Source organism: Coregonus clupeaformis, unplaced genomic scaffold, assembly GCF_020615455.1.
Source record: "Coregonus clupeaformis isolate EN_2021a unplaced genomic scaffold, ASM2061545v1 scaf2400, whole genome shotgun sequence".
In the NCBI taxonomy this organism is placed as follows: Eukaryota; Metazoa; Chordata; class Actinopteri; order Salmoniformes; family Salmonidae; genus Coregonus; species Coregonus clupeaformis.
Window position 1 is genome coordinate 48,566 of NW_025535854.1, and position 26,589 is coordinate 75,154.

The 26,589-nt window shown below is 44.5% G+C and overlaps 1 protein-coding gene and 2 pseudogenes across 3 annotated transcripts; 1 reads left to right on the plus strand and 2 right to left on the minus strand.

The window, feature by feature from the left end:
- Positions 1 to 2,193: 2,193 nt before the first annotated feature.
- On the minus strand, positions 2,194 to 15,419 carry LOC121557677 (protein Wiz-like). 3 transcript variants are annotated; one of them, XM_045219477.1, is made up of 11 exons: positions 15,326 to 15,419; positions 14,711 to 14,806; positions 13,909 to 14,379; positions 13,294 to 13,680; positions 12,626 to 13,093; positions 8,971 to 9,155; positions 5,269 to 5,443; positions 4,761 to 4,984; positions 3,759 to 4,017; positions 3,456 to 3,645; positions 2,194 to 3,228 (listed from the first exon to the last, which is right to left on the minus strand). In XM_045219477.1, the coding sequence occupies exons 3-11, from the start codon at positions 14,363 to 14,365 to the stop codon at positions 3,024 to 3,026; spliced, it is 2,550 nt and encodes an 849-aa protein (XP_045075412.1). In that variant the 5' UTR covers positions 14,366 to 14,379; positions 14,711 to 14,806; positions 15,326 to 15,419; the 3' UTR covers positions 2,194 to 3,023. The 3 variants fall into 3 exon arrangements, with proteins under 3 accessions (XP_045075412.1, XP_045075413.1, XP_045075411.1); XM_045219478.1 differs by having other exon boundaries at positions 3,456 to 3,621; positions 4,761 to 4,987; XM_045219476.1 differs by having other exon boundaries at positions 4,761 to 4,987.
- A 251-nt stretch (positions 15,420 to 15,670) lies between these two features.
- On the plus strand, positions 15,671 to 22,762 carry LOC121557656 (annotated as a pseudogene).
- A 1,426-nt stretch (positions 22,763 to 24,188) lies between these two features.
- LOC121556554 lies at positions 24,189 to 25,984 on the minus strand (annotated as a pseudogene).
- Positions 25,985 to 26,589: the final 605 nt, after the last annotated feature.

Sequence of the window (26,589 nt, forward strand, 5' to 3'; positions counted from 1 at the left end):
GTCTCCAGTGTCTATCTGGTGTAATTCTCCTTTATTATCTGGTGTCCTGTGTGAATTTAAGTATGCTTCCTCTAATTCTCTCTCTCCCTCCCCTCCCGGAGGACCTGAGCACTAGGATCATGCCTCAGGACTACCTGGCCTAATGACTCCTGGCTTTCCCCAGTCCACCTGGTCGTGCTGCTGCTCCAGTTTCAACTGTTCTGCCTACGGCTAGGGAACCCTGACCTGTTCACTGGACGTGCTACCTTGTCCCGAACCTGCTGTTTTCGACTCTCTCTCTCTACCGCACCTGCTGTCTCGATCTCTGAATGCTCGGCTATGAAAAGCCAACTGACATTTACTCCTAAGGTACTGACCTGTTGCACCCTCTACAAACACTGTGATTATTATTTGACCCTGTTGGTCATCTATGAACGTTTGAACATCTTGAAGAACAATCTGGCCTTAAATGGCCATGTACTCTTATAATCTCCACCCAGCACAGCCAGAAGAGGACTGGCCACCCCTCAGAGCCTGGTTCCTCTCTAGGTTTCTTTTTAGGTTCCTGCCTTTCTAGGGAGTTTTTCCTAGCCACCGTGCTTCTACATCTGCATTGCTTGCTGTTTGGGGTTTTAGGCTGGGTTTCTGTATAGCACTTTGTGACATCTGCGGATGTAAAAAGGGCTTTATACTGTAAATATATTTGATTGAATACCCCATAATGACAAAGTGAAAACATGTTTTTAGAAATTTTAGCACATTTATTGAAAATTAAATACAGAAATATCTATTACATAAGTCTTACTTGTAGAAGCACCTTTGGTGGCGATTACAGCTGTGAGACTTTCTGGGTAAGTCTCTAAGAGCTTTGCACACCTGGATTGTACAATATTTGAACATTATTTTTTTTTAAATTCTTCATGCTCTGTCAAGTTGGTTGTTGATCATTGCTAGACATACATTTTCAAGTCTTGCCATAGATTTTTAAGCCGATTTAAGTCAAAACTGTAACTTGGTAAGCAACTCCAGTGTATATTTGGCCTTGTGTTTGAATGGTGAATTTGTCTCCCAGTGTCTGTTGGAAAGCAGACTGAACCAGGTTTTCCTCTAGGATTTTGCTTGTGCTTAGCTATATTCCGTTTCTTTTTATCCCAAAAAAATTACCTAGTCCTTGCCAATGACAAGCATACCCATAACATGGTGCAGCCACCACCATGCTTGAAAATATGAAGAGTGGTACTCAGTGATGTGTTGGATTTGCCCCAAACATAACGCTTTGTATACAGGACATAAAGTTAATTTCTTTGCAACAATTTGTACAGTTTTACTTTAGTGCCTTATTGCAAACAGGATGGCATATTTGGGAATATCTTTATTCTGTACATGCTTCCTTCTTTTCACTCGGTCATTTTGGTTAGTATTGTGGAGTAACTACAATGTTGTTGATCCATCATCAATTTTCTCCTATCACAGCCATTAAACTCTGTAACTGTTTCAGTCACCATTGGCCTCATGGTGAAATCCCTGAGCGGTTTCCTTCCTCTCTGGCAACTGAGTTAGGAAGGACGCCTATATCTTTGTAGTCAATGGGTGTATTGATACACCATCCAAAGTGTAATTAATAACTTCACCATGCTCAAACTTCACCATGCTTTTTAAAATGTTTACCCATTTACAAATAGGTGCCTTTCTTTGCGAGGCATTGAAAAACCTCCCTGGTCTTTGTGGTTCAATCTGTGTTTTAAAATTCACTGCTCGAATGAAGGACATTACAGATGTGTTGGGTACAGAGATGAGGTATTCTTACAAAAATCATGTTAAAACAGTATTATTGCACACAGAGTGAGTCCATGCAACTTATGTTAGTTAAGCACATTTTTACTCCTGAACTTATTTAATCTTGCCATGACAAAGGGTTTGAATACTTGACTCAAGACATTTCAGCTTTTCATTTTTAATGATGTAAAAATAATTCCACTTTGACATTCTGGGGTATTGTGTGTAGGCCATTTTAAATTCAGGCTATAACACAAGAAAATATGGAAAAAGTCAAGGGATGTGAATACTTTCTGAAGGCACTGTAGGTTGAAAATGTCAGTGAAGACACTTGCCAGCTAGCTGGTCAGCGCATGCTCGGAGTACGCGTCCTGGAATTCTGTCTGGCTCCGCGGCCTTGCAAACCACTCATTACAGAAGAATTCAAGACAAATATAAAACCTTGTCTATATTTCTTTACTTCAGAAAAAATTTCTACATTTTAAAACATAATTCATAAAAAAGTAAATACAAATTCCTGTACATTAGGGAAATACATTTCAGACCATAATTCAAAGCTGAACATGCTTCCTTCCCTGCTATTTTGCAATGCAACCTATAATACCACACTGCTTTGAAACAGTTGAAACAAGGGGAATGTATTTAATGCTAGAACAGGCTTTGCCTTACTTCTTCAGTGACATCACTGACTACAGTCTATGGAAATCCATTCCATCCAAAGTCATACAGACTACTATGAATTTAGGTTTCTATGAAAACAATGTGCAATAAACATCACAATAAAGATCTGGAATGTAACCATTGCTAGACTACTACGTGGTGTGACTGACATGATGAATGGATGTTAGTTTGTTTGACCCCTCATGTCCAAGTTACCCCAGCAAGAGTACAGTTACTGAAAGTAGACTTCTTCAAATGGCCCAAGTAGGCCCTCTAGAGTTGATATGAGGCTGGTACAGCTATGTCTGTACTCCAGTAACCTCGTCCCCAGGCTAACAGCTAGAGAGAGAGCCAGCTGGTGGACAAGACTAGTGACACAGTATATCCACTTTGTGCTGTTATCATTCATATCGAGTCATTTCTTCAACGCTGAATAAATAAACAAACGCATAGTCCCCCACGCGCACCTTATTAGTAGTGTTTTTGCCACATTGTACACCGACTTCAACAGTCCTTTGAAGAAAACAAATACATGAACAACAGATAAGACAATCCAACTGAGTGGTAATAAGAAAAATGCAGTGAGTGTAGCCGTTGTAGTGGACCATTTAAACAGCTAGTGGTGCCAGAAAGACAGGGGTGGTGGTAGGGGGGATGGCTGAGGGTTCGATGCCCGGGACCAGGGGCCGTTCTGGGCCAGGGGTGGTGGGAGGAGAGGCCTTGTTGAAGCGGAGGTCCAGGATGTGTTGCTGCAGGTGTCTGATCCAGTCCTCCTGTACTGACTGAGATCCATGGAACACTGCCTCACAGAACCTGAGGGATGGAATAGAACAGAAAGCAAGAGTGAGAAGGGTTGTTAATATGAATATACAAACAGACCAGTGCTTAAACCACTTTCTATGAAACATTGTGGAAGTATCAAAACCTGTAGTGCATAGACCCTCTTACGATGCCAATAATAAATCCTACAAGTGTGTGACCTCAGGCAGTCTGTGAGTTCAGCGTACATTGAACTATCAGCATTTTGGCAACCAACTCACCTGCACTTGAGGGTGTACTCTTTGCCCACTTGTTTGACCAGAGGAGTGGAGGGAGGCCTGGGAACCAGGGAAGGGATGTTTCCTGACCGGGAGGGTTGTTGAGAGCTGCCGTCTACCTCTGCTCCCTCCGTATGGGCGGTGTGTTTAGGGACCCGCCGCTCAAAACCTGGCACAGACAGGATGGGAGGGGTTTAGAAATCAGTCAAGCATAGCTCAACGTTGGTTTTATCAGAGGGCTTACAGGTAGAAATGACTATAGGGTGTGTGTGTACATGCACGTTTGCGTCCGTTTCCATCTTTCACCTCTAGGAGAGCGTATGTGGTTGAAGTCTCCTCTAGCCCCCTGGGACTGCGTATGAGCGACGGTATGATGGTGATGTGACGAGTGTCCCGTCTCCCCCTGTGACCTTTGACCCTGAGCTGTCCTGGACAACCCCCCGGCGACCCTGGCCACCTCTCGGCCCGCCCTGCGCCCCAGCTGCAGCCCCGCAGCCGCAGTCCTCTGGGCTCCCGAGGGGAAGAAGCCTGAGTCTGTGGCGGGAGAGTGGGACGGGGCTTTCCTCTGGAAGGGGGGAAAGAAAACAAGTGTTGGTGAAATAGTTTCTCGTCTAAGTTGGACAGGATCATCTACATTCACCTGGATTGGTTGTAGAAATAGCATACAGTACACATAGAGACTTGGATGTTAGCAACTACAGAGCACGGCTATTCTATTGATGTCAATCTGCTGCTTTTCTTCTCAATTTAAATCAATAACTGGTCAGAGAACGCGTCTACTCATCTAGTCTCCCCAAGCCTCAGCTACTGGAAAAGCGAGGACGAAACCCAGCTGCTCTCCGAGACTGAGAGTTGAAGCACTCCTGCCACAGAACTAAGCAGCTGGAAAGTGCCTAAACGTCATGCACCTGAGGGCATGTGATTGTCACTTGCTTTTAATCCAAGACTGGGTGTGAGCAGCCCCACTGCCACAGAGCAATTAGATCCAAACCTAATGGCCGCTATACTTAAGCAATAAGGCCCGAGGGGGTGTGGTATAAGGCCGATATACCACGGCTAAGGGCTGTTCTTAAGCACGACGCAACGCTGAGTGCCTGGACACAGCCCTTAGCCGTGGAATATTGGCCATATATCACAAACCCCCAAGGTACCGTATTGCTATTATAAACTGTTTACAAATGCAATTAAAGCAGTAAAAATAAATGTTTTGTCATACCTGTGGTATACGGTCTGATATACCACGACTATCAGCCAATCAGCATTCAGGGCTCGAACCACCCAGTTTGTAATAGAAGATGTAACACTCACCTTAAACCTGATGTTGAGGTCACCGTCGCGGTACTGGCGGTGGATCTCCGCGGCCTTACGTGGCTGCCTCTGGATCCAGGCGCTGAGCAACTCAATGGGGGAGGCCTTCACACCCTCTACCCTCCACTCCTTAACCCCCAGCTGGCGGAGGTGGGCCCGTGCGTGGCTCGCCAGCGCCGTGCGGTTCTCAAAGTCAAAGCCACACAGCTCGCAGCACGCATCCCCTGCTGGAAGGAGAGAAGAGGACATGGCGGTTAAAAACAGAAGTTTGACAGTTGAAACTTTTTACGTGATAAACGTTTCTATTTCAGCACTAATTACTAGGCAGGTTACCTAGTTGATTTTGATTTGTTTTTACTAATAATGGGATCAGTCACCTTTGGCAAGAGCATCTGCTAAATACAATTGCCATCATATAACACAGCTGCAATGGAAAACAGTTGCCTGCCACAAATAACCTGGCTGAGATCCACTGGGCTTTAATCAGGCGTTAGCACTGTTAGTTTACCAGACTGGGAGGACCCATTCTTATCAGGGGAAGGCTTGTCGTTGAGGGAGTAGTCCAGTGGAGGAGTGAACGTCCTCTTAGAGCCCTGGGGAGCCCACGAAGGCTCAGAGAACCGCCTGTGATTGGCCCAGGCCGGGCTGGCACTGGAGTGAGTGGACGATGGCTCCCTCTTGACCTACAACACAATACATCTTTATTGATCCATTTGCACAGGTTTTTTCCTGTCACAGCCCTGAATCAGAGGAAGGCCCTAAAAATGGTCAGACTCCAGCCACCCAAGTCATAGACTGTTCTTTCTACAAGCCGTACCGGAGCGCCAAGTCTGGGACCAAAAGGCTCCTTAACAGCTTCTACCCCCAAGCCATAAAACTGCTGAACAGTTAATCAAATGGCTAACTGGACTATTTGCATTGACCCCTTATTTTATTCGTATTTCTTTTTTTAAATTGCACTGACTCTCTTGCACAGGCTCGATGTACACTCACTGGACTCAAACGACACACTCACACATACTACACAGACACTCCAACACACACGGACATACACACACATGCATATTGACGCCAAACACACACGCTGCTACTCTCTAAATTGTTTCATTGTTATTACATAACATGTTGATTTTACACTGCTACTACTCGCTGTTCATCTATGCATAGTCACTTTACCCCTACCTACATGTACATATTACCTCAACTAACCCGTACCCCTGCACTTTGACTCGGTACCGGTAGCCCTTGTATATAGCCTTGTTGTTATTTTTTTGTGTTACTATTTTTCCTATAGTTTATTTAGCAAATTTTTCTTACTTACTTTTAAAAAACTGCATTGTTGGTTAAGTTCTCGCAAGTAAGCATTTCACAGTAAGGTCTACACCTGTTGTATTCGGCACGTGACAAATACAATTTTATTTTAATCTGTCACACCACACAAGACAGGCTCTACCCCTGGAGCAGATTTGGGGGTTAAGGGGTGAAACCTAACTTATACTTTGTCTATCATTGACACCAATGCATGACTATATGAACAATCAACTTAACTAAACAATCATCCAAAACCTGATGTTTTAGGTTTAGTTATAGTGAAACACGTCAATTCTGATCTTCATTTTGACAGTTTGTTGCAAAAGTTATATATTTTGGTATTTTAGTAGAAAATCTAGCTCTTTTTGCCCCTAGTGGTTCAACTCTACCATTGAAACCATGTTAAAGGGGCCTCTGTTATCTCAAGGGAGGGGTTAGGTATAAAATCCACTCCCTTCTAGATGTGCTGGGTGGTACCACCTCAAGGCTAACTATAAAAGCAGATGACAGCGCGCCTTATTTGCCAGTGAAGTGTGCCAATATATTTTGTTGAACAGACTACTGACTTTAAACAAAATTCAAAAAGGCAGTAAGGCACATTTCCGCATATGACCAAATTCAACGTTTTTGCTTACCGTTTCATACACATCCATGTGCTTTTACGAAGACAAAAAAACATGTAGCTATGAGGATTCTACAGTTTTATTCATAGCTACATCCATTGTAACAAGAAATAGATGACAATGGTGGTCATGTCAAAAGCTAACACAGTTGACTCATGGCTCAATGGTTGTGAGTTCTCCCACATAGGGCAGATATACACCTACTCATTCAAGGGTTTTTCTTTATTTTTACTATTTTCTACATTGTAGAATAATAGTGAAGACATCAAAACTATGAAATAACACATGTAGAATCATGTAGTAACCAAAAAAGTGTTAAACAAATCAAAATATATTTTATATTTGAGATTCTTCAAAGTAGCCACCCTTTGCCTTGATCACAGCTTTGCACACTCTTGGCATTCTCTCAACCAGCTTTCCTTTTTATTTTATTTCACCTTTATTTAACCAGGTAAGCCAGTTGAGAACAAGTTCTCATTTACAACTGCGACCTGGCCAAGATAAAGCAAAGCAGCTTCATGAGGTAGTCACCTGGAAAGCATTTTAGTTAACAGGTGTGCCTTGTTAAAAGTTAATTTGTGGAATTTCTTTCCTTCTTAATGCGTTTCAGCCAATCAGTTGTGTTGTGACAAGGTGGGGGGGGGGGGGGATAAATTCATTAGAGTTACCAGCCTCAGATTGCAGCCCAAATAAATGCTTCAGAGGTCAAGTAACAGACACATCTCAACAACAGCTGTTCAGATGAGAATTCGTGAATCAGGCCTTCATGATCGAATTGCTGCAAAGAAACCACTACTAAAGGACACCAATAAGAAGAAGAGACTTGCTTGGGCCAAGAAACACGAGCAATGGACATTAGACTGGTGGAAATCAGTCCTTTGGTCTGATGAGTCCAAATTTGAGATTCTTGGTTCCAACCGCCGTGTCTTTGTGAGACACAGAGTTGGTGAACGGATGATCTCTGCATGTGTGGTTCCCACCGTGAAGCATGGAGGAGGTGGTGTTATGGTGTGGGGGGGCTTTGCTGGAGACACTGTCTGTGATTTATTTAGAATTCAAGGCACACTTAACCAGCATGGCTACCACAGCATTCTACAGCAATACACCATCCCATCTGGTTTGTGCTTAGTGGGACTATAATTTGTTTTTCAACAGTACAATGATCCAAAACACACCTCCAGGCTGTGTAAGGGCTATTTGACCAAGAAGGAGAGTGATGGAGTGCTGCATCAGATGACCCGACCTTAACCCAATTGAGATGGTTTGGGATGAGTTGTACTGCAGAGTGAAAGAAAAGCAGCCAACAAGTGCTCAGCATATGTGGGAATTCCTTCAAGACTGTTGGAAAAGCATTCCTCATGAAGCAGGTTGAGAGAATGCCAAGAGTGTGCAAAGCTGTCATCAAGGCAAAGGGTGGCTACTTTGAAGAATCTCAAATATCAAATATATTTTGATTTGTTTAACACTTTTTTGGTTACTACATGATTCCATATGTGTTATTTCATAGTTTTGATGTCTTCACTATTATTCTACAATGTAGAAAATAGTAAAAATAAAGAAAAACCCTGGAATGAGTAGGTGTGTCCAAACTTTTGACTGGTACTGTATATATATTCATCTCGTTCCCACACTTCTAATTCAAAAAAGTTAACCTGTGAGAGGGGTTGCCTGGTAATAGTCTGTTTTTATACAGTACCCAAGACCAATCTGCGAGTTAATTTGACCATTGGAAAAACAGCTAGTGCGTAAATACTGCAATGTGGGTTGAATTGAATTGAACCCCTAATCTTCATTTTCTAGGTGATGGTTGCACTTTTCTTCCCAACACAATAAATGCGATTCCACATTTCAAATATCATTTTTTGCGCCCCACGGGGGATTCGAACTTACAATAGATGTCAGGAACTCTGCGCATTACACTGTGAGCTAACTGTCCAGAGCCATATTTGCTTACGATGCACATAATTTTATTATGAGAGCGTGCCAGTGGACTTCTGGTAAGTATGCTTTAGTGAGAAAGTGTTTGGATCAGGTACAACTACGTTTACCTATCCCCAAAATGAATATTTCTGATGGTGAGCAAATTCCGCCCACCCACAACTTCTCACCTGAATGCAAAGGCTGAAATTGGGGTTGAGAGTTACCCTTTAAGCAGAAGTTAAGATTCGCCCCTTAGTGCTTTGCTCAAGGGCACAACCGCAGCATGTAGGTAGCACATGATGAGATCCCGACCTGACCTCCGTGGCCAACTGGACCGCACACATACACACACTCACCTGGGTGGCGGTGGCACTGCCCTCTTTCAGCAGGATGTCTCTCAGCAGGTCGATGGGCGACTCGTTGACAGACCACATGACTCCCAGCTGGCGCAGGTGGGAGCGGGCATGGCAGGACAGGGCCTTGCGGCTGTCAAAGAACTGGCCGCAGAACTCACAGGTGATCATGAGCTCCTGGTCTGAACCTGGGGAAGGGAAAGGGAGGGAAGGATTTGTCAAAATCAAATCAAATTTTATTTGTCACATGCGCCGAATCCAACAGGTGTAGACCTTACCGTGAAATGCTTACTTACAAGCCCTTAACCAACAATGCAGTTTTAAGAAAAATAAGAGTTAAGAAAAATATTTACTAAATAAACGAATGTAAAAAATAAAAGAGCAACAATAAATTAACAATAACATATACAGCAGGTACCTGTACTGAGTCAATGTGCGGGGGTAAAGGTTAGTAGAGGTAATATGTACATGTAGGTAGAGGTAAAGTGACTATAATAAACAGCGAGTAGCAGCAGCGTAAAAAAAGGGGGGGGGGGGGGTCAATGCAAATAGTCCAGAGTCCAGTTAGCCATTTGATTAGCTGTTCAGCAGTCTTATGGCTTGGGGGTAGAAGCTGTTAAGAAGCCTTTTGGAACTAGACTTGGCACTCCGGTACCGCTCGCCTTGCGGTAGCAGAGAGAACAGTCTATGACTAGAGTGGCTGGAGTCTTTTACCATTTATAGGGCCTTCCTCTGACACCGCCTGGTATAGAGGTCCTGGATGGCAGGAAGCTCGGTCCCAGTGATGTACTGGGCCGTACGCACTACCCTCTGTAGCGCCTTGTGGTCGGAGGCCGAGCAGTTGCCATACCAGGCGATGATGCAACCAGTCAGAATGCTCTCGATGGTGCAGCTGTAGAACTTGTTGAGGATCTGAGGACCCATGACAAATCTTTTCAGTCTCCTGAGGGGTAATAGGCCTTGTCGTGCCCTCTTCACAACTGTCTTGGTGTGTTTGGACCATGATAGTTTGTTGGTGATGTGGACACCAAGGAACTTAACTCTCGACCTGCTCCACTACAGCCCCGTCGATGAGAATGAGGGCGTGCTCGGTCCTCTTCTTTTTCCTGTAGTCCACGATCATCTCCTTTGTCTTGATCACGTTGCGGGAGAGGTTGTTGTCCTGGCACCACACTGCCAGGTCTCTGACCTCCTCCCTATAGGCTGTCTCATCGTTGTCGGTGATCAGGCCTACCACAGCAGTGTCGTCAGCAAACTTAATGATGATGTTGGAGTCGTGCTTGGCCACACAGTCATGGGTGAACAGGGGGTACAGGAGGGGACTAAGCACGCACCCCTGAGGGGCCCCCGTGTTGAGGATCAGCGTGGCAGATGTGTTGTTACCTACCCTTACCACCTGGGGGCGGCCCGTCAGGAAGTCCAGGATCCAGTTGCAGAGGGAGGTGTTTAGTCCCAGGGTCCTTAGCTTAGTGATGAGATTTGAGGGCACTATGGTGTTGAACGCTGAGCTGTAGTCAATGAACAGCATTCTCATGTAGGTGTTCCTCTTGTCCAGGTGGGAAAGGGCAGTGTTGAGTGCAATAGATTGCGTAATCTGTGGATCTGTTGGGGTGGTATGCAAATTGGAGTAGGTATAGGGTTTCTGGGATGATGGTGTTGATGTCAGCCATGACCAGCCTTTCAAAGCACTTCATGGCGAAAGACGTGAGGGCTACGGATCGGTAGTCATTTAGGCAGGTTACCTTGGTGTTCTTGGGCACACAGACTATGGTGGTCTGCATGAAACATGTTGGTATTACAAACTCAGCCAGGGACAGGTTGAAAATGTCAGTGAAGACACTTGCCAGTTGGTCAGCGCATGCTCGGAGTACACGTCCTGGTAATCCGTCTGGCCCTACGGCCTTGTGAATGTTGACCTGTTTCAAGGTCTTACTCACATCGGCGAACGTGATCACACAGTCGTCCGGAAAAGCTGGTGCTCTCATGCATACTTCTGTGTTGCTTGCCTTGAAGCGTGCATAGAAGTAATTTAGCTCGTTTGGTAGGCTTGTGTCAATGGGCAGCTCTCGGCCATGCTTCCCGTTGTAGTCCGTAATAGTTTGCAAGCCCTGCCACATCCGACGAGCGTCAGAGCCGGTGTAGTAGGATTCAATCTTAGTCCTGTATTTACGCTTTGCCTGTTTGATGGTTCGTCTGAGGGCATTGCATGAGTTCTTATAAGCGTCCGGGTTAAAGTCCCGCTTCTTGAAAGTGGCAGCTCTACCATTTAGCTAAGTGCTGATGTCGCCTGTAATCCATGGCTTCTGGTTGGGGTATATGCGTACGGTTACTGTGGGGACAACGTCATCGATGCACTTATTGATGAAGCTGGTGACTGATGTGGTATACTCCTCAATACCATCGGATGAGTCCCGGAACATATTCCAGTCTGTGCTAGCAAAACAGTCCTGTAGCTTAGCATCTGCGTCATCTGACCACTTCCGTATTGAGCGAGTCACTGGTACTTCCTGCTTTAGTTTTTGCTTGTAAGCAGGAATCAGGAGGATAGAGTTATGGTCAGATTTGCCAAATGGAGGGTGAGCTTTGTACGCGTCTCTGTGTGTGGAGTAAAGGTGGTCTAGAGCTTTTTTTCCCCATGCTGGTAGAAATTAGGTAAAACGGATGTAAGTTTCCCTGCATTAAGTCCCCGGCCACTAGGAGCGCCGCCTCTGGATGAGCATTTTCTTGTTTGCTTATGGCTTTATACAGCTTGTTGAGTGCGGTCTTAGTGCCAGCATCGGGTTGTGGTGGTAAATAGACAGCTACAAAAAATATAGATGAAAACTCTCTTGGTAAATAGTGTGGTCTTCAGCTTATCATGAGATACTCTACCTCAGGCGAGCAAAACCTTGAGACTTCCTTAATATTTGATTTCGTGCACCAGCTGTTATTGACAAATAGACACAGACCGCCACCCCTTGTCTTACCGGAGGCAGCGGTTCTGTCTTACCGATGCATGGAAAAACCAACCAACTGTATATTATCCATGTCGTCGTTCAGCCACGACTCGTGAAACATAAGATATTACAGTTTTTAATGTCCCGTTGGTAGGATATTCTTGAACGGAGCTCATCCAGTTTATTCTCCAATGATTGCACTTTGGCCAAAAGGACGGATGGTAGAGGCGGGTTACCCACTCACTGACGAATTCTCACAAGGCATCCGGACCTGCGTCCCCTGTGTCGGTGTCTTTTCTTCATACGAATGACAGGGATTTGGACCTGGCGCGTATCTGGAGTAAATCCTTCGCGTCCGACTCGTTAAAGAAAACATCTTCGTCCAGTTTGAGGCGAGTAATCTCTTTTCTGATATCCAGAAGCTACTTTCGGTCATAAGAGACGGTGGCAGAAACATTATGTACAACGCGAAAAAACACACAAAATAGCACAATTGGTTAGGAGCACGTAAAACGGCAGCCACCTCCTCCGGCGCCATTCACTTGACATGTCACTGCATTTAGCTATGCTGCTTTGACTGAATGGATGGTCAATGGTCTATGAGTGCAGTTATACAATGGTAAAACAGAAAAACACAAATAGAAGAGGGAATTTGACATCAAACAAATTAGAAACCACAGAATTTATACCACTTGGTCAAAAAGATAGGACCCACATCTTACCTGAGTTGAAGGACTGGCCATTTCCAGCAGAGTTGGGCCACTTCTGAGAACCCTGAGATCCATTACTGCTGCTGTACCCCCCAAGCGGACTGGAGAACCCCACATCCATCTCCATCTCCAGGGGTTCCGGCTTGGGATAGACCAGGGTGGAGCCCTTCTTGGCCTTGGGCCTGGGGTTGTGGCTGGAGGCCAAGGGGCTGAGGTGGGCGTTAGCTGGGGATCTAGCTGGAGACCTGGCTGGGGCTGGAGACTGAGACGGGGTCTTGGTGGTGGTGGTGTTGTTACTGGGTCGTGCCGATGCGGCGGCCGCCAGCACACCGCTGCTGACCAGCTGCTGGACCGTGTCGATGGCCGATGCCTTGCCCAGGAGGTCGGTGACGCCGAGCTGGCGCAGGTGAGAGCGGGAGTGGCTCGCTAGGCCTTTACGGTTCTCAAACTCCTCGCCACACAACACGCAGGTGAACTCACCTGTATTTCAAATTATATGTTTTTTATTAAATCACTTGAGGTTTTATCATTTACCTTTCTTTTTCTGTTCTTTGAATTGTGTTGTGACATCCCTTTAAAATGACTTAAACTAAAATGAATTAATTGGACTTAAAATATGACTTCAACTAAATGGATGTACCAATCGCAGAATGCCCCTTTAAAAATAACTTGAAACTCACCCTTGCTGAGCCTATGATCCTGCGGAGCGGTTCCTTCTGATGCGGAGGGCTTGGGCCGTTTGCTGGAGGGAGGCTGGTGAAGGGAGGAGGAGGGGGATCCTTTATGTCTAGCAGGCGAGGTGGACGAACCAGAGCCGGAGGGCCGTTTGTTAGAGTTAGAAGACATAGATGGGTTATAGACGTTGAGACCTTCACTTGCTATAGGTTGGAGGTCTTCCGCTTCCATGATCTGGTAGAGGAATTCTATTGGTCCTCCTTTCGTCTCGGTGTTCTCGGTGATGCCGAACTGGCGCAAGTGGGCCCGGCAGTGACTGGCCAGGCCTTTGCGGGACTCATACCAGGCACCGCACAATTGGCACACATGCACCTCGTCATTGGTGTCCATCGCTGTCGAGGCAGGGGAGGAGCCAGAGACTGGTGTTAGAATGTGCCACGTTCTACTTGAAGTTAATAAGGTCATTACATAAGAACAGAAATGTCTATCTATATGTAATGGTACAACGTTCAATTCCACACATATAATAGGCCTACTATGTGACTTCCTGATGACACACATCTAATAACGAAACACTTCAAATATCTACTCCAATCTAAAACATCCAAGCTGAGACTTACCTAGGGTGAGAGGGGCATCCGTCTCCTGCGGTGCCCAGGCAGGCTTGGCCGAGGCCAGGCTCGCTCCCCCTGAGGGCGATGGCGTCTTGCCTGCTGTTAGGAACGACGACATGGAAGACTGCAGAGGCTTGGCCAAAACTGTTCCTTTACGAGCTGTGGGGCCCGGGGCTACCTGGGATATATTATTCTGTGGGGTCGTCATTACTTTGACCCTACCCCCTAGAGGGGACTCCTTCTGGGAGATGAGCGTCCCTGACCCCTTGGATTTTTTGGGTGAAGAGTAGATGGGTTTGAGTGGATGCATGGAACCGTCCCTGTCCTGAATCAGCTGGTAGAGCAAGTCGATTGGAGCTCCGCTGTTGTCCGAGACAGCCACGCCGAGCTGACGGAGGTGGAGTCGGGCGTGACTGGAGAGACCCCGCCGCGTTTCGAAGTAGGTCCCGCACACCTCACACATGACCGGGGCCGGGGCTGAGGGACAAGAGAGAGAGGAGGAGGGAGGAGAGAGGAGGAAGGGAGGTGAGAGAGGAGGAGGGAAGAGAGAGGAGGAGGGAGGGAAGAGAGAGAGGAGGAAGGAGAGAGAGGAGGTAGGAGAGAGAGGACGAGGGAGGAGAGAGAGGAAGGGAAGAGAGAGGAAGTGGTGCAGAGGAAATAGTAAGAGTGTGAGTGTAAATCCAGAGACATTCTGAATCTGATGAGGCATGACTATGCTTCTAATCAAAAATGGTTCCAGCTGGCTCAGACTATAATTCATGCACACCTTCTTAGTCTAAATTCTCTCTTTTCCTCTCTTTGTTCTTACCCGCTTCTTTGTGTTCTCCATGAATGCGGGTGACTGGATGAGTTTGATTCCAGGGTTGAAAACGGATCTAGCCTAGGCTGTTGTCTTCTTCTGTACCTGAGATAATTGAGAAGGGGGAAATGGATAGAAAATATATGGTGAATGTCTTAGCGCTCATTGGTTAGAATGTAACTGAACTGAAACAGCATGCCGCATCCAGTCAATTCAGACCACTCTGATTTGGTCAGAATGTACCAGTCAATTCCAACTCGAGGGCTGTCAAACTTCTTGAATGACACTCAGACCAGCAACAGCAGCTGAGCTGAGTTCCCTTTCAATAGATGTAAACAGAGATATGAGTTCATTTGCTCAGATTGTAAGCTAGCTAGCTAGCTGCCATAACGATTTGAAAATACAAGTCCACAGCTTGGACATCAGACTCAACTAAGCAAAAAATAATAAGTAAACTGGTATTGTAGTTTGCGAACTAAATGACTGCACTTTGCTAGCTAACGTTAGCTTGCTGGCTAGATAGCTAGGTTTGTTGAAAACGGGATTTGTCAGAGAATAGGATACTTCACAATAAGATATGATAGGTAGCTAGGAACTTAACTAGTTAAATAGATCATAACTCACCGAAAATATGCAATATTATTCTCTTTAATAATTGAATTCGACAACTTAACCCGTGTTCCACCATCAGCGCCTGTGAAGAGTTTACAGCAATCGTTTCCGGGTCAAAATGTTTACTCATACAAATTAAAAGTCCTTGTCCTAAATCCTTTGATTGAACATGAAAGAATTATCATATAATGTGGTGTCATCCCACAGAAACACTTTTGTGTACACATATTGTGTAATATCAGAAAGTGTTTTGAATTCTAATTAATCACACAACAAGCAATCCAATTCTATTGACATTTATTTAAACGAGTTCTCTGGCGACTTTTATTTTGAAAACAAAATCTTTTAAAACGGATGGGGAAAGTTTTCTCTTCTGTATTAGCGGCGTCCACGCCACTGCAGCAAACCGCAACACAAAAACGTATCTTTATGCCTTTCACAAGAAACGTAAGTATACATTAGCTACTTCGACTATCACTCCAGTGTATTACAGTGTATTTTTCAGCTGCTAACATGTTGCTATTTTTGCTGAAGTTGCGAAGAGTTGCAGACAAAAGAAACCGGCTAGCGAGTTTGCTAGCTAGCAACTAACGTTAGCTAGGCATTGTGGGTCAATCCTCCTTCTACTTGCGGGCTATGTCTTACTAGCTTGTTCTTTGTCCTTTTGAACAGTTTGGTGGGTGTGGAGGCTTGGCACCTTGTTAGCCAAAGCTAGCTAGTTGTAATGTAACTACCTGCATAGATGGCTAGTAAATGAATGCATACATAATACTATTCAATTGTTTCATTGTTATTACATAACATGTTGATTTTACACTGCTACTACTCGCTGTTTATCTATGCATAGTCACTTTACCCCTACCTACATGTACAAATTACCTCGACTAACCTGTACCCCCGCACAGTGACTCGGTACCGGTACCCCCTGTATATAGCCTCGTTATTGTTATTTTATTGTGTTACTTGTTTATTTAGTAAATATTTTCTTAACCAACAATGCAGTTCAAGAAATAGAGTTAAGGGCTTGTAAGTGAGCATTTCACGGTAAAGTCTGTTGTATTCGGCGCATGTGACCAATACAATTTGATTTAATTATATAGTTTCAAGTTTGTCAAGGGCACAAGTACAGTGAAATGCCTTTCTTGCAAGTTCCAAACCAACAATGTAGTAATCAATTTCCCGACACAAATGAGTGAAACTATTATAAAGGACCTTTGAATGTCAACGGAGTATGGAATTTCTTCATTGGGCAAGGTTTAAGGCAACACTGTGAGACCTTTGTTCTCACGCACAGCCTTCAGAACAACTGACTTGCATGTGACTAGACTTGGCATTGGCGCATTGATCCTGCAGCATTATACAGCTAGGTAGCTAGTACAGCACTGCAGTATAATTGAATTCAGTGTAAGAAACCTGGCGCTTTGAGCATTTTTTCAAAACTTCTCATTTAAGTGTTTTTGTATTACTTTGACTATTGCTTACATTGTATGACTGAATGACTTTTTTTCTTCATATGCTAATGCTTGTTAAAAAGGAGTGAGGCTCCTGGAGCATAGCCTACTAGACTCCACCCCATTTGCTTTGGCACATTGAGACGTGAAGTTCCAAACTGTATTGATTCACTGTTGATTTGCTTTGCTGGGTCGTTCGTAGTCTTTCCAGTGAGCAGTCAGTCACCACCATGTCTGCTGGAAACGCTAAAATAGGCCAGCCGGCCCCACAGTTCAAAGCCACTGCTGTGGTGGACGGACAGTTCAAAGATATCCAGCTGTCTGACTACATAGGTAAGGACTTTTGACTTTCTCTAAATGACAATTTAATTGGCAGGTCAGTCGTTAACAGGTTACCATCTAACTACAAAGTTGCCTAAACATCAGAATGTTACCATGGTTACTCCATGGATATCAGTCTGAAAGAGTCAAGTCTCTACACCCCAGAATGTTATATAAAATGATGTTTGAGGTTACTTTACCGGTTGTACATGCTGTTGGTCCTTTAGGCGGTAGCGGTAGGAGGTGGTGATGGGGTATCCACATGAAAGTGTTGTTTACCTGACCCAGGTAGGTCCAAATGTAACCAGAAGTAGTCAACCAAAGCAATGTTTCCTCGCAATCAGCTGGAAGTGTTTGCCATTTGGTCTGTGGTTCTGTTAGGCTCGGCCATATTGTGCAAGTGTTTGGCACGTGCAAATTGCATCAGTATTGAAAATAAAAACTGGAAGTACAAACTGTTATACAGACCAGTGTACTGAAAGTCGGGTTAATAACACTACTCTGTGGATATGTTGTCTCAATTTTCCATCAACAGAAGGACAAACTGCACAGACAACTGGTAGAGCAAGTTTAAATGTAATTTTATTCAACATTCTGGCTTGTAAGGACCATTTACACAATTTTGCACACAAATGTCACAGGCTCTATATACCAATTAATTGTGTATTACAGCCTGATTAATCAGACTAACTACCAAGGTAAGGATCTTCATCCTTACTGTCAATTACATTGTTGTCTTTAACAACCATGCAGAACTACTATGATGGCAGTTTTAACAAGGTCACTCAGCTGTGTGTGGCGCAAAGTACTTAACCCTTGTGCTTTGCGGGAAAAAATGACATCCATTATGTTACGGGTCAAATTGACCCTCACAGTTTAAACACACTCAAGACAGTCAAAGAATTAAGTAAAAACAGAAACAACTTTATTTTGTCTTATCAGACATTTCAGAAAGAAGAAATACAATACTTTTTATTTTTTTTAAACAATATTTAAGAACTATTTGTTAAACATATTTCCTTTCTCACAAACAAGATTTTTCAGTTTCCCCAAGTAGGTTTTTCCCCCCTATTGGTCCATATTATCCCTTCAGTCTTTCTCTCTACATGTTGAACACAATGTGTGTGTGTGCTTTCTGCAGATGTATTTATTGCATTCTACACAAGTGGTGCTTGTTTTACTGTCTTGTCGAGGGGGCAGAGCTGGCATCTTTTCCGTTTCTTGCCACTGCCTGTATCCACTGGATCCATTTCTGGTTGATTGAGGCATGTGTTGATGGTCCAGCTTGAATTTTCTGGACGGCAGATGCAGCTGCTGTCGACCGAGGAGGCCGGACTCTCCTCTGGATCTTGGGAGTGATGAGAGCTTGCCGAGCTCCTCTAGGAAAAGCCGCGTCGGTACAATTTGCCACCATTCCATTGCTGGTTGATTTCAGTCCACAGGACATAGGCATTGTAAGCAGACACATCCACAATGTTGTAGAAAATCACCAAAGGCCAGCGGGCAGTCATGCGCTGACAACTATATGTTGCTGTGACTTTATCCAAATTGTCAACTCCTCCTTTGGTGGAATTGTAGTCCAGTATTATTTGTGGCTTGATGTCCTCTCTTGCACTCAGCGATGCATCTTTGTGCATTGTGCTCATTACAAGAACATTCTTGTTCTTCTTTGGGCAGTATGAAACAACAGTTGCATTTTCAGAGAAAGCAAATTTAGAGGAATGCACAGTTCTGCCCTGCATTTTCAGAAGCTCACTGGGAAGTTCAGGTTTGTTTTTTCTGATTGTTCCAACCATGGTCAGCTTTCTCTTCTGTAGTTCAACACCAAGGCGGTAGGATGTGAAGAAGTTGTCACACGTGATGTTATGACCTTGCAGCCCTTCACTCATGTCCAGCACCACCCGCATCCCCTGGTTTTTCTCAGGCACTCGCCGGTGGCTTCCCAGTGTAAACTTGCATATTCCATGCATAGCTTGATGTGGCATCACATGCTGCCCATATTTTGATGCCATATTTTGCAGGCTTGTTTGGCATATACTGTCTGAAGGGACAACGTCCTCTGAATGGAACAAGGCGTTCATCAACTGTAACATGAGGACTGGGATTGTACAGTAACGGTAGAATTTCCACCCATTTATCCCATACATCTCTGATTGCAGCTAGTTTGTCTCTTTCACGTCGACCCGGTCTGGTATCACGGTTATCAAAGCGAATCACCCGAGAAATTATGTGGAATTCTTGTAGAGACATTGTTGCCCGAAATATTGGCCTTCCATTCTCTTCATTCCACAGGCTGGCCGTTGCTTCTCCGTTTGACCGGTAGACTCCAGCTAATATGAGCAATCCAATGTATGCATGCAAGTCAATCCGATCCAGTGGCTTCCAGTTCTCTTGAAACACACGGCTCCTCCAAGTTGGTCATGTCCAGAACAATCTTCTCTATTGCTTGGGGTAAAAAGAGCTCAAAAGCTGATTGTATGTCATGGACTCGAGTGACAGCAAATCGTGTAGGTCCTGGAACCATTTTTATTACATTGGAAGCTGAGAGTCTACCTTGACCTCGTTGTGGTGACGGTGACCATTCAATATGACCATCTTTAGACTTCCATGTCTTCTCTTCTCTTGATGATGCTTGTTGCATGCTCTGTCTCTCATCTGATGTAGGGGATGGTACGGCAGACTCCTCCTCTGAATCCTCTTCAATGAAGACAAAATCTGGATCATCAACAGCATTGTCCTCTATCTCTGAAATATCCTCTGTCTCTGAAACCTCTTCTTCTTTTTCACTGTCACAGTCCAGAATTTGTGATAAGACTTCATTGATTGAAAATCTTTTGGAGCTCATTTTTGAGTGTCTGTGTCAGGGACCTGCTGCTCTCACACTGAGGAGAAGCTTGGGAAAGCCCTTTTAACCCAAACACAATTCTAAAAGTGCAACCAGGACCAGTCAAAACAAAATACATCAAAGACACTTTTTTGTTTTGCACCTGTGCAAATATATATACACATGAAAGCCTCCGGGTCAAAATGACCCACAACATCATGTTTGTATACAAAATGTACACAGACATTCCACAACACATCAGTGTGTCCACATTTTGCAGTTAGGTTCATGACCCTAAATGAGGAAAAGTCATGTAATTTCATGGCTAAAAAGAGTGGTTAACTAGTATTTTAGACAACGCAAAAGTGGAAACGGGTCAAATTGACCCACAACATAACAGGAAGGGTAAAAAGAGAATATTCTGACTACAATGTAAATGTAACTCTCTGATGTACTTGCATCTTCAAAGGTGACTTACCTTCAAAATAATAGGCTGTAGAGTAGCATGTACAATAATCTTGGTACCCAGAACCAAATCAGCTACTCAGTGTTATTGCTGTCCCGAGATTAGGCCTACATGTACCCAAACATACACACACTCTTCTGACTCCTCTCCTGCGTGTGTCCCCTCCAGGGAAGTATGTGGTGTTCTTCTTCTACCCACTGGACTTCACCTTCGTGTGCCCCACTGAGATCGTGGCCTTCAGCGACCAGGCCGAGGAGTTCCGCAAGATCGGCTGTGAGGTCATCGGCGCCTCCACAGACTCTCACTTCAGCCATCTGGCCTGGTAAGAACTGGTTTAGGCTTTTGATCATTTAATTGTTCAAGTCTTTCTATTGATGGGAACTTTAAAGGCATGGAGATATACAGTAGGGTTAAATATTCTTGCACCTCGATCAGAATGGTCAAGAGGCTAACCTATTTGAACTGATAACAAATTGTCAGTGTAAAATGTTTTCCAGCTGTCCACATCTGCCAATTGTAAAACATTTAAGCAGGCTTTTGAGTACACTCCCACCCTCTGGCTATCTTGTCTCTGCCTGCTGTACTGCCTAGTGGTGATAGGAGCCATAGCTCTCAGCAGACTAACGGTCACTGGACTCAATCCAACAATGGTGTTACAATCATCCATCTATGTAGGTTACATTTGCATCAATGGTTAATTTACTTTGTTGACTATTATTGTGTGAATGTCAGCCTTTAGAATTCTTAATTTGACTTTCTGTTACTATGTGATGCTCACGACATCCTTAATGAAGCGTAAACAAGGGCTGTATTTGAGGTTATGGTATGACGACATTGTGCGCGTTCCCTTTCCCTCCCTATAGGATCAACACCCCCAGGAAGCAGGGGGTGGACTGGGACCAATGAACATCCCCCTGGTGGCTGACCTCACACAGTCCATCTCCAGAGACTACGGAGTGCTGAAGGAGGACCAGGGCATCGCTTACAGGTCAGTTAGTTACAACACTGCCATCAGTAGTGTGTATGTGAAGCCTCTGTATGCAAGGTGCTATTTGAAGTTTTAGTGTGCACTTGTAAGGTTATTTTTAAATGAATGTGTGCATGTTTACGTGTATGCTTCATTTTGCATTTGATTCACCTCCATGTTAGGTGACTCCTGTATTGATTCTAGCACAGTCTATCACAGATGCCCCATGTGGCCTTCTGACCCTCTCACTGTCTGCTTCCTCTCTCTCTCCCTCCGTGTCTTCTCCCTCTCTGTCAGGGGTCTGTTTGTGATTGACGACAAGGGCATCCTGAGGCAGATCACCATCAACGACCTGCCAGTGGGCCGCTCTGTGGACGAGACCCTGCGTCTGGTGCAGGCCTTCCAGCACACACAGACAAATACGGCGAAGGTAAGCGACTAGCAGGTTTTACATGTTTTTGCTACCTAGTTCTTACTTCAGGAACCAGCACAGGGCTCTACAGTGCGACCATTTTACTCACATATGCGGCAAAATAGTTTGCGCCACCTGGAATTTTGTGCGCCTACATTTTTCAACTTTGTTGCACACGTGCTCCTTGTAATAAAAGTCTGCATAGAGCCTGCAGCATCTGGATCTAGTCGCGTTGCTATGCACAGGACATTTCGGCATGGTCATTCAGTAAACCAACAGCTAACATTTTCTGTTTACAACACCTATACCATTTCATTAGGCTCTTTTATATGGGAGCTCAGTTAGTTTAGAACATGTGGAATGTGTTTGGAAGAATATTCCATGTCAGTGTGACTCATCCTGGGCTTGTCCCTCTCTTCCTGGAATAGTGTGTCCCGCTGGCTGGAAGCCAGGCAGTGACACCATCGTCCCCGACATCCAGAAGAGCAAGGAGTTCTTCTCCAAACAGTAACCACACAACGGAGCCTCAGGCTGTGTCCAAAATGGCACCCTATGTAGTGCATATGGACCCCGGTCAAAGGTTGTGCACTTTAGTGAATAGGGTGCCATTTCCGACCCACGCCCAGGCACTCCTGAGATGTCCTAGCACTTACCTTCAGATGGGAAGTCCCCCCTTTAGCAGCAGTCTCTTGGCGTCCAACCCACACTTATACATCTTTAGTTCTAAAGAACTCGTTAGACTCCCACTCTTCTATCTTGACATTGTTACAAAATCTTGTATCTGTATGACAAACTACTGGTGGAAACAGTCTCTTCTAGTCCCAAGCACTGAAAGTGTTTTGTTTTTTCTCCTTTATCTCAAGTGTTAGAAAAACATTGAATATTTTGTACCTTGCAATTGTTAACTACTCAGTCTACAGTCACGTGATATTGATAACAACAAATGGGAAAATAATGACTTACATGTTGGCAGTGTTTTGTCTGACAAATAAAACCAAGTGGAAGTTATCAGTTCGTTGTCATGTGTGGAATTTAGTTTTGACCACTAGGTGGAGCCCTAACGCCACTTTGCCAGATTCTCTCCTAAATCAGTTGACAGATCTGCTTCAACAATGGTAGGTGGTGATATAATAAAGGTTTTGTAAGATTGTGTTGAGGTGTGTAATGTGGAGAATTCCCAGCACAGTCTTTATCAGTTGGATATCCTGCACCCTAGATTTGATTCCTTAAAGCAGGCTATATTATAAAAGCACTGTCATCAGATGACATATTTTCTATAAAGTTGATATCAATAAGGCTGTCCCAATTGGTCACCTAATAAATGCAGAGAACCTACCGCTCTCCGCATCCACCCTCAATACCCTGCCGTCCCTAGATCCTTGGCAAACTGTTCAGAGGATATGTGCCTAGCTCTAGTTTAGATCCCTGTAATATGGATATCTTCCATTGAACGGAGTTGAATTTACTGAACTCTGTGCTGATATCAATTTGACATTTTCGCAGACGCTCTTATCCATTGCTACTTACAGTTAGTGAGTGCATACATTTTCATACTGGCCCCCCGTGGGAAACGAACACACAACCTTGGCGTTACAAGCGCCATGCTCTACCAACTGAGCTACACGGGGCCAAGCGCTATCAATGAGATGGCTGTCATTTGGTCTATTATAGGCCTACACTTTTCCTGTTCGTAATTTATTGCACAGGCTATTTGCTGAGTTTACATTAGACTTTGAATGTTCAGAGACATGTACAAGATTACTCACACATAGCATAAAAATTTTTCGTTTCCCTTTTCACGTCAGCAGAATATCGTTTGCTTTGCTGGAAAATTGACCCGTGTATTTTTATCTCGACATTAGTTTCGCATAGGGTTGTTTTGGGAAATTGAACGCTGCGGTGGCTGACTAGGGGAACTCCCCCCGTCTTTAATAAAAGCTTGCCATTGAGAAACGTCTCTTCACACGCACAGTATGGCCTAGTAGTGTAAGGTCTATCGAAAACGCACCGCTGTACTGACGGGCAATGTAGGTGGGGGTTCCCGGAAATCTTCCCCCTGCTGTGACGTGTGATACCAAAACATTACCATATTTGGCCATACGTATGTACGTCAGTGAGGGCAAACAACCCAACGCGGGCACGTCTCGTACGTCAAGCCCCGTTTTTATGTTGGTTGATTTAAAAACAGAAACAGTTCCTAATGATAATTTACTGGTTAGCGTGGGAAATCTCAAAGTAATTATGTATCCATGTAAACAACACTCCTGCTTCTACTTATACAATGTTGATAACACTAAAGCTTGTCATGAACACTATAGCTGAAATGTCATATAGGCCTAGGCTATATCTAACTCATAGGCCTATAACGTTCATTGGTTTGAGAAATGTCAATGTAGTTGTGTAGAAAGGATACAAAAGTAAAATAGACAGAGGGTGAATGTAAAGATATTTTACTTAAATATATACTGTACAAGTAAAAAAGACAGTGAGGTTCAACCTGACTTAACACAATAACTTATAAATGGAATGCATTTCACATATGACTTTTCAAAGTAAAAAAAACAAACAAATGTAAACAGGCAAAGCCATAACTACATGACACTTTATACAACTTGTTCAGAATTCCCCGAGTGTTATTAGTCTTATTGTTGTGCACGTGGTTTCCCATGTCCATCATAGTCTGGAAACCAATAAACAATGCAAAAATAACAAACTTTTGAATATTTTCAACATGAAAACACATCAATGGTAGTTTACAAAGTTCGTCAATTGCTGTCCCAACAGTGCAGTAAAAGTTATGTTTGCTTTAACAAAGTAAAACAAATGTCCTCCCCATTATTGTCCAGTGTTTCTTTTATAGTCCATCGTTTTATTTTTTTCAAAACGACTTGATCTTGGACGTCAACATGAGTTGACAGCCGGAACTGACGTGTGTCATAACTTTCTGTTTGAGTTGAGCTACCTGCTCGCGCAGGACGGAAGCTGTGCTCGAGAGCCCGGCGTTGTCTGTCTTCAGAACCTTCACTTTGTCCTCCAGGCGCGAGATGCGCTCCAGCTTTCGCTTCCGGCACTTGGTGGCTGCCAGGCGGTTCCTGAGCCTCTTGCGCTCGGCCTTGATGCGCTCCTGGTTCTCCATGTCGATTGGGGACATGCCGCGAAGTGACTCGTCGTCACTGCTCTGCATGTCTGGGACGGTCTGGGGCTCCTCTTTCAGCCCCGAATATCGCTGTGCGTGTAGGCCTGCTCCGGCTAGCGAGTGCTGGAAGTGGTGGGATGGGTGCGCAGCGCTTTGGTGGTGCTGGTACTGGTGGTGAGGCAGGTAGCTGATGGTGGTGGAGGGGTAGCTGCTGGTTGCAGGTGTGAGGGTAGTGTGAGGGCCACAGCTGTTCAGGGTGGTGTACTCGAGGTGCTCCGGCTGCATGGAGGAACCAAACACGGTGGAGGCCACCGTGCACGTGGAGACTCCACCAGTTCCGATGGACACGTTCGGTGGCGGCATCTGGTTCATCTTGTGGAGGTCGTCCAGAGCTTTGACGAAACCGTCCGCGAAGCCCTCTTGCTCCTCTGTGATTCCCCCGACTGTAGAAGTACTGCCCAGGTGTCGGTGTGGTAGTGATGACACCGTTGCTGTTCTGGATGATCAGTCGCTCCAGTTCAGGAGAGGCGAGCTTCAGCGAGCCGACTTCCGATGCGCTCCCGGTCGGATAGAATTCACTCTCGGAGCGCAGCTGAGCCTTGAGGCTTTGGTTCCGATAGTTCTCGGCGAAGTTCAAGTTCATGTTCTGCTTGAGGAGCTTGTAGTCGTGCAGGGCAGCGCCTGAATGACCATAAGCAGAAAGAAACGAGTCGTCATGATAGAAAGGCTGTTCCATTATTGTGGACATTATTCAAATATTGCTGGAATTCTTCAGTGTAGTAGCTGAATTTATACGTCCAAAAAAGGGCAAGCCCTCTCGAGTGTCTTTTCAGCAACCAAACGTTTCCGCAGAAGGTATATTATAATCAAGCCCAAAGTTATCAAAGTAGAACAGAGCAAAACTTCCAAAATAGTGGAACTGTACTGTACCGAGTCAATAGTCGTCGGGTTTTTTTTCTTGACAGTTGTATTCAAACTGATGTCCGGTGGCTAATTATTGGATTCCACACGGTCTTTTGTCCCGTTGATATTTCTTTGAGATCTGGAGTGTTGCGGTTTCCTCGCTGGTCTAAACTCGTGTTCTACCAGTGTTCATGCGATACAGGCAATTTATACAGTTCACAGTGCAAGAAACGCACCGATTGGTCAGCCCTTGTTCCACGCCCTGAAACGTCAGATGCTCGATGACGTTGTTGCCAGGAACTGCTGAGATAAACAAGACTTGCGAGAGAGGAAAGTGATAGGCTACGTATATGATTTTATACTTCTATCTGGGTTAAATTGTAGTGTTATTTGCTTCAAACCTCCACTTTCAGATTCATTTTGACTTCATATATTGATGTGGATATAATCTTGAGGGCTATCTTTACCGTTATAAAGGTGGCATTGCCAGTTGGATATAATATTATATTACATTTTACATTTTAGTGATTTAGCAGACGCTCTTATCCAGAGCGACTTACAGTTAGTGAGCGCATACATTTTCATACTGCTTCATCTTGTGGAGGTCGTCCATATTGATACATTTGAATACTCTACATGTATTGATAGCCTACATTTGGATAGGCTACATTTATTTAGTGCCTATTAGGGTCAATATAAGAAAATCACTGACACATTTAGCTGATTTGAAGATTGCCTTACAATTACAGCTTGGGTCATTTACCTAAGAAAACTATAGGTCTTCCTCAGGTTAGAA

Bases quoted from the DNA above. Each gene is read 5' to 3' on its own strand.
- LOC121557677 (XM_045219476.1), bottom strand. From the start codon at position 14,365: ATGTGTGAGGTGTGCGGGACCTACTTCGAAACGCGGCGGGGTCTCTCC. The intron at 13,094-13,293 runs GTGAGTTTCAAG...TTTGAAATACAG, and splicing joins GGATCATAGGCTCAGCAAGG to GTGAGTTCACCTGCGTGTTG. The intron at 5,444-8,970 runs GTGAGTGTGTGT...ATTGTGTTGTAG, and splicing joins GCAGTGCCACCGCCACCCAG to GTCAAGAGGGAGCCATCGTC.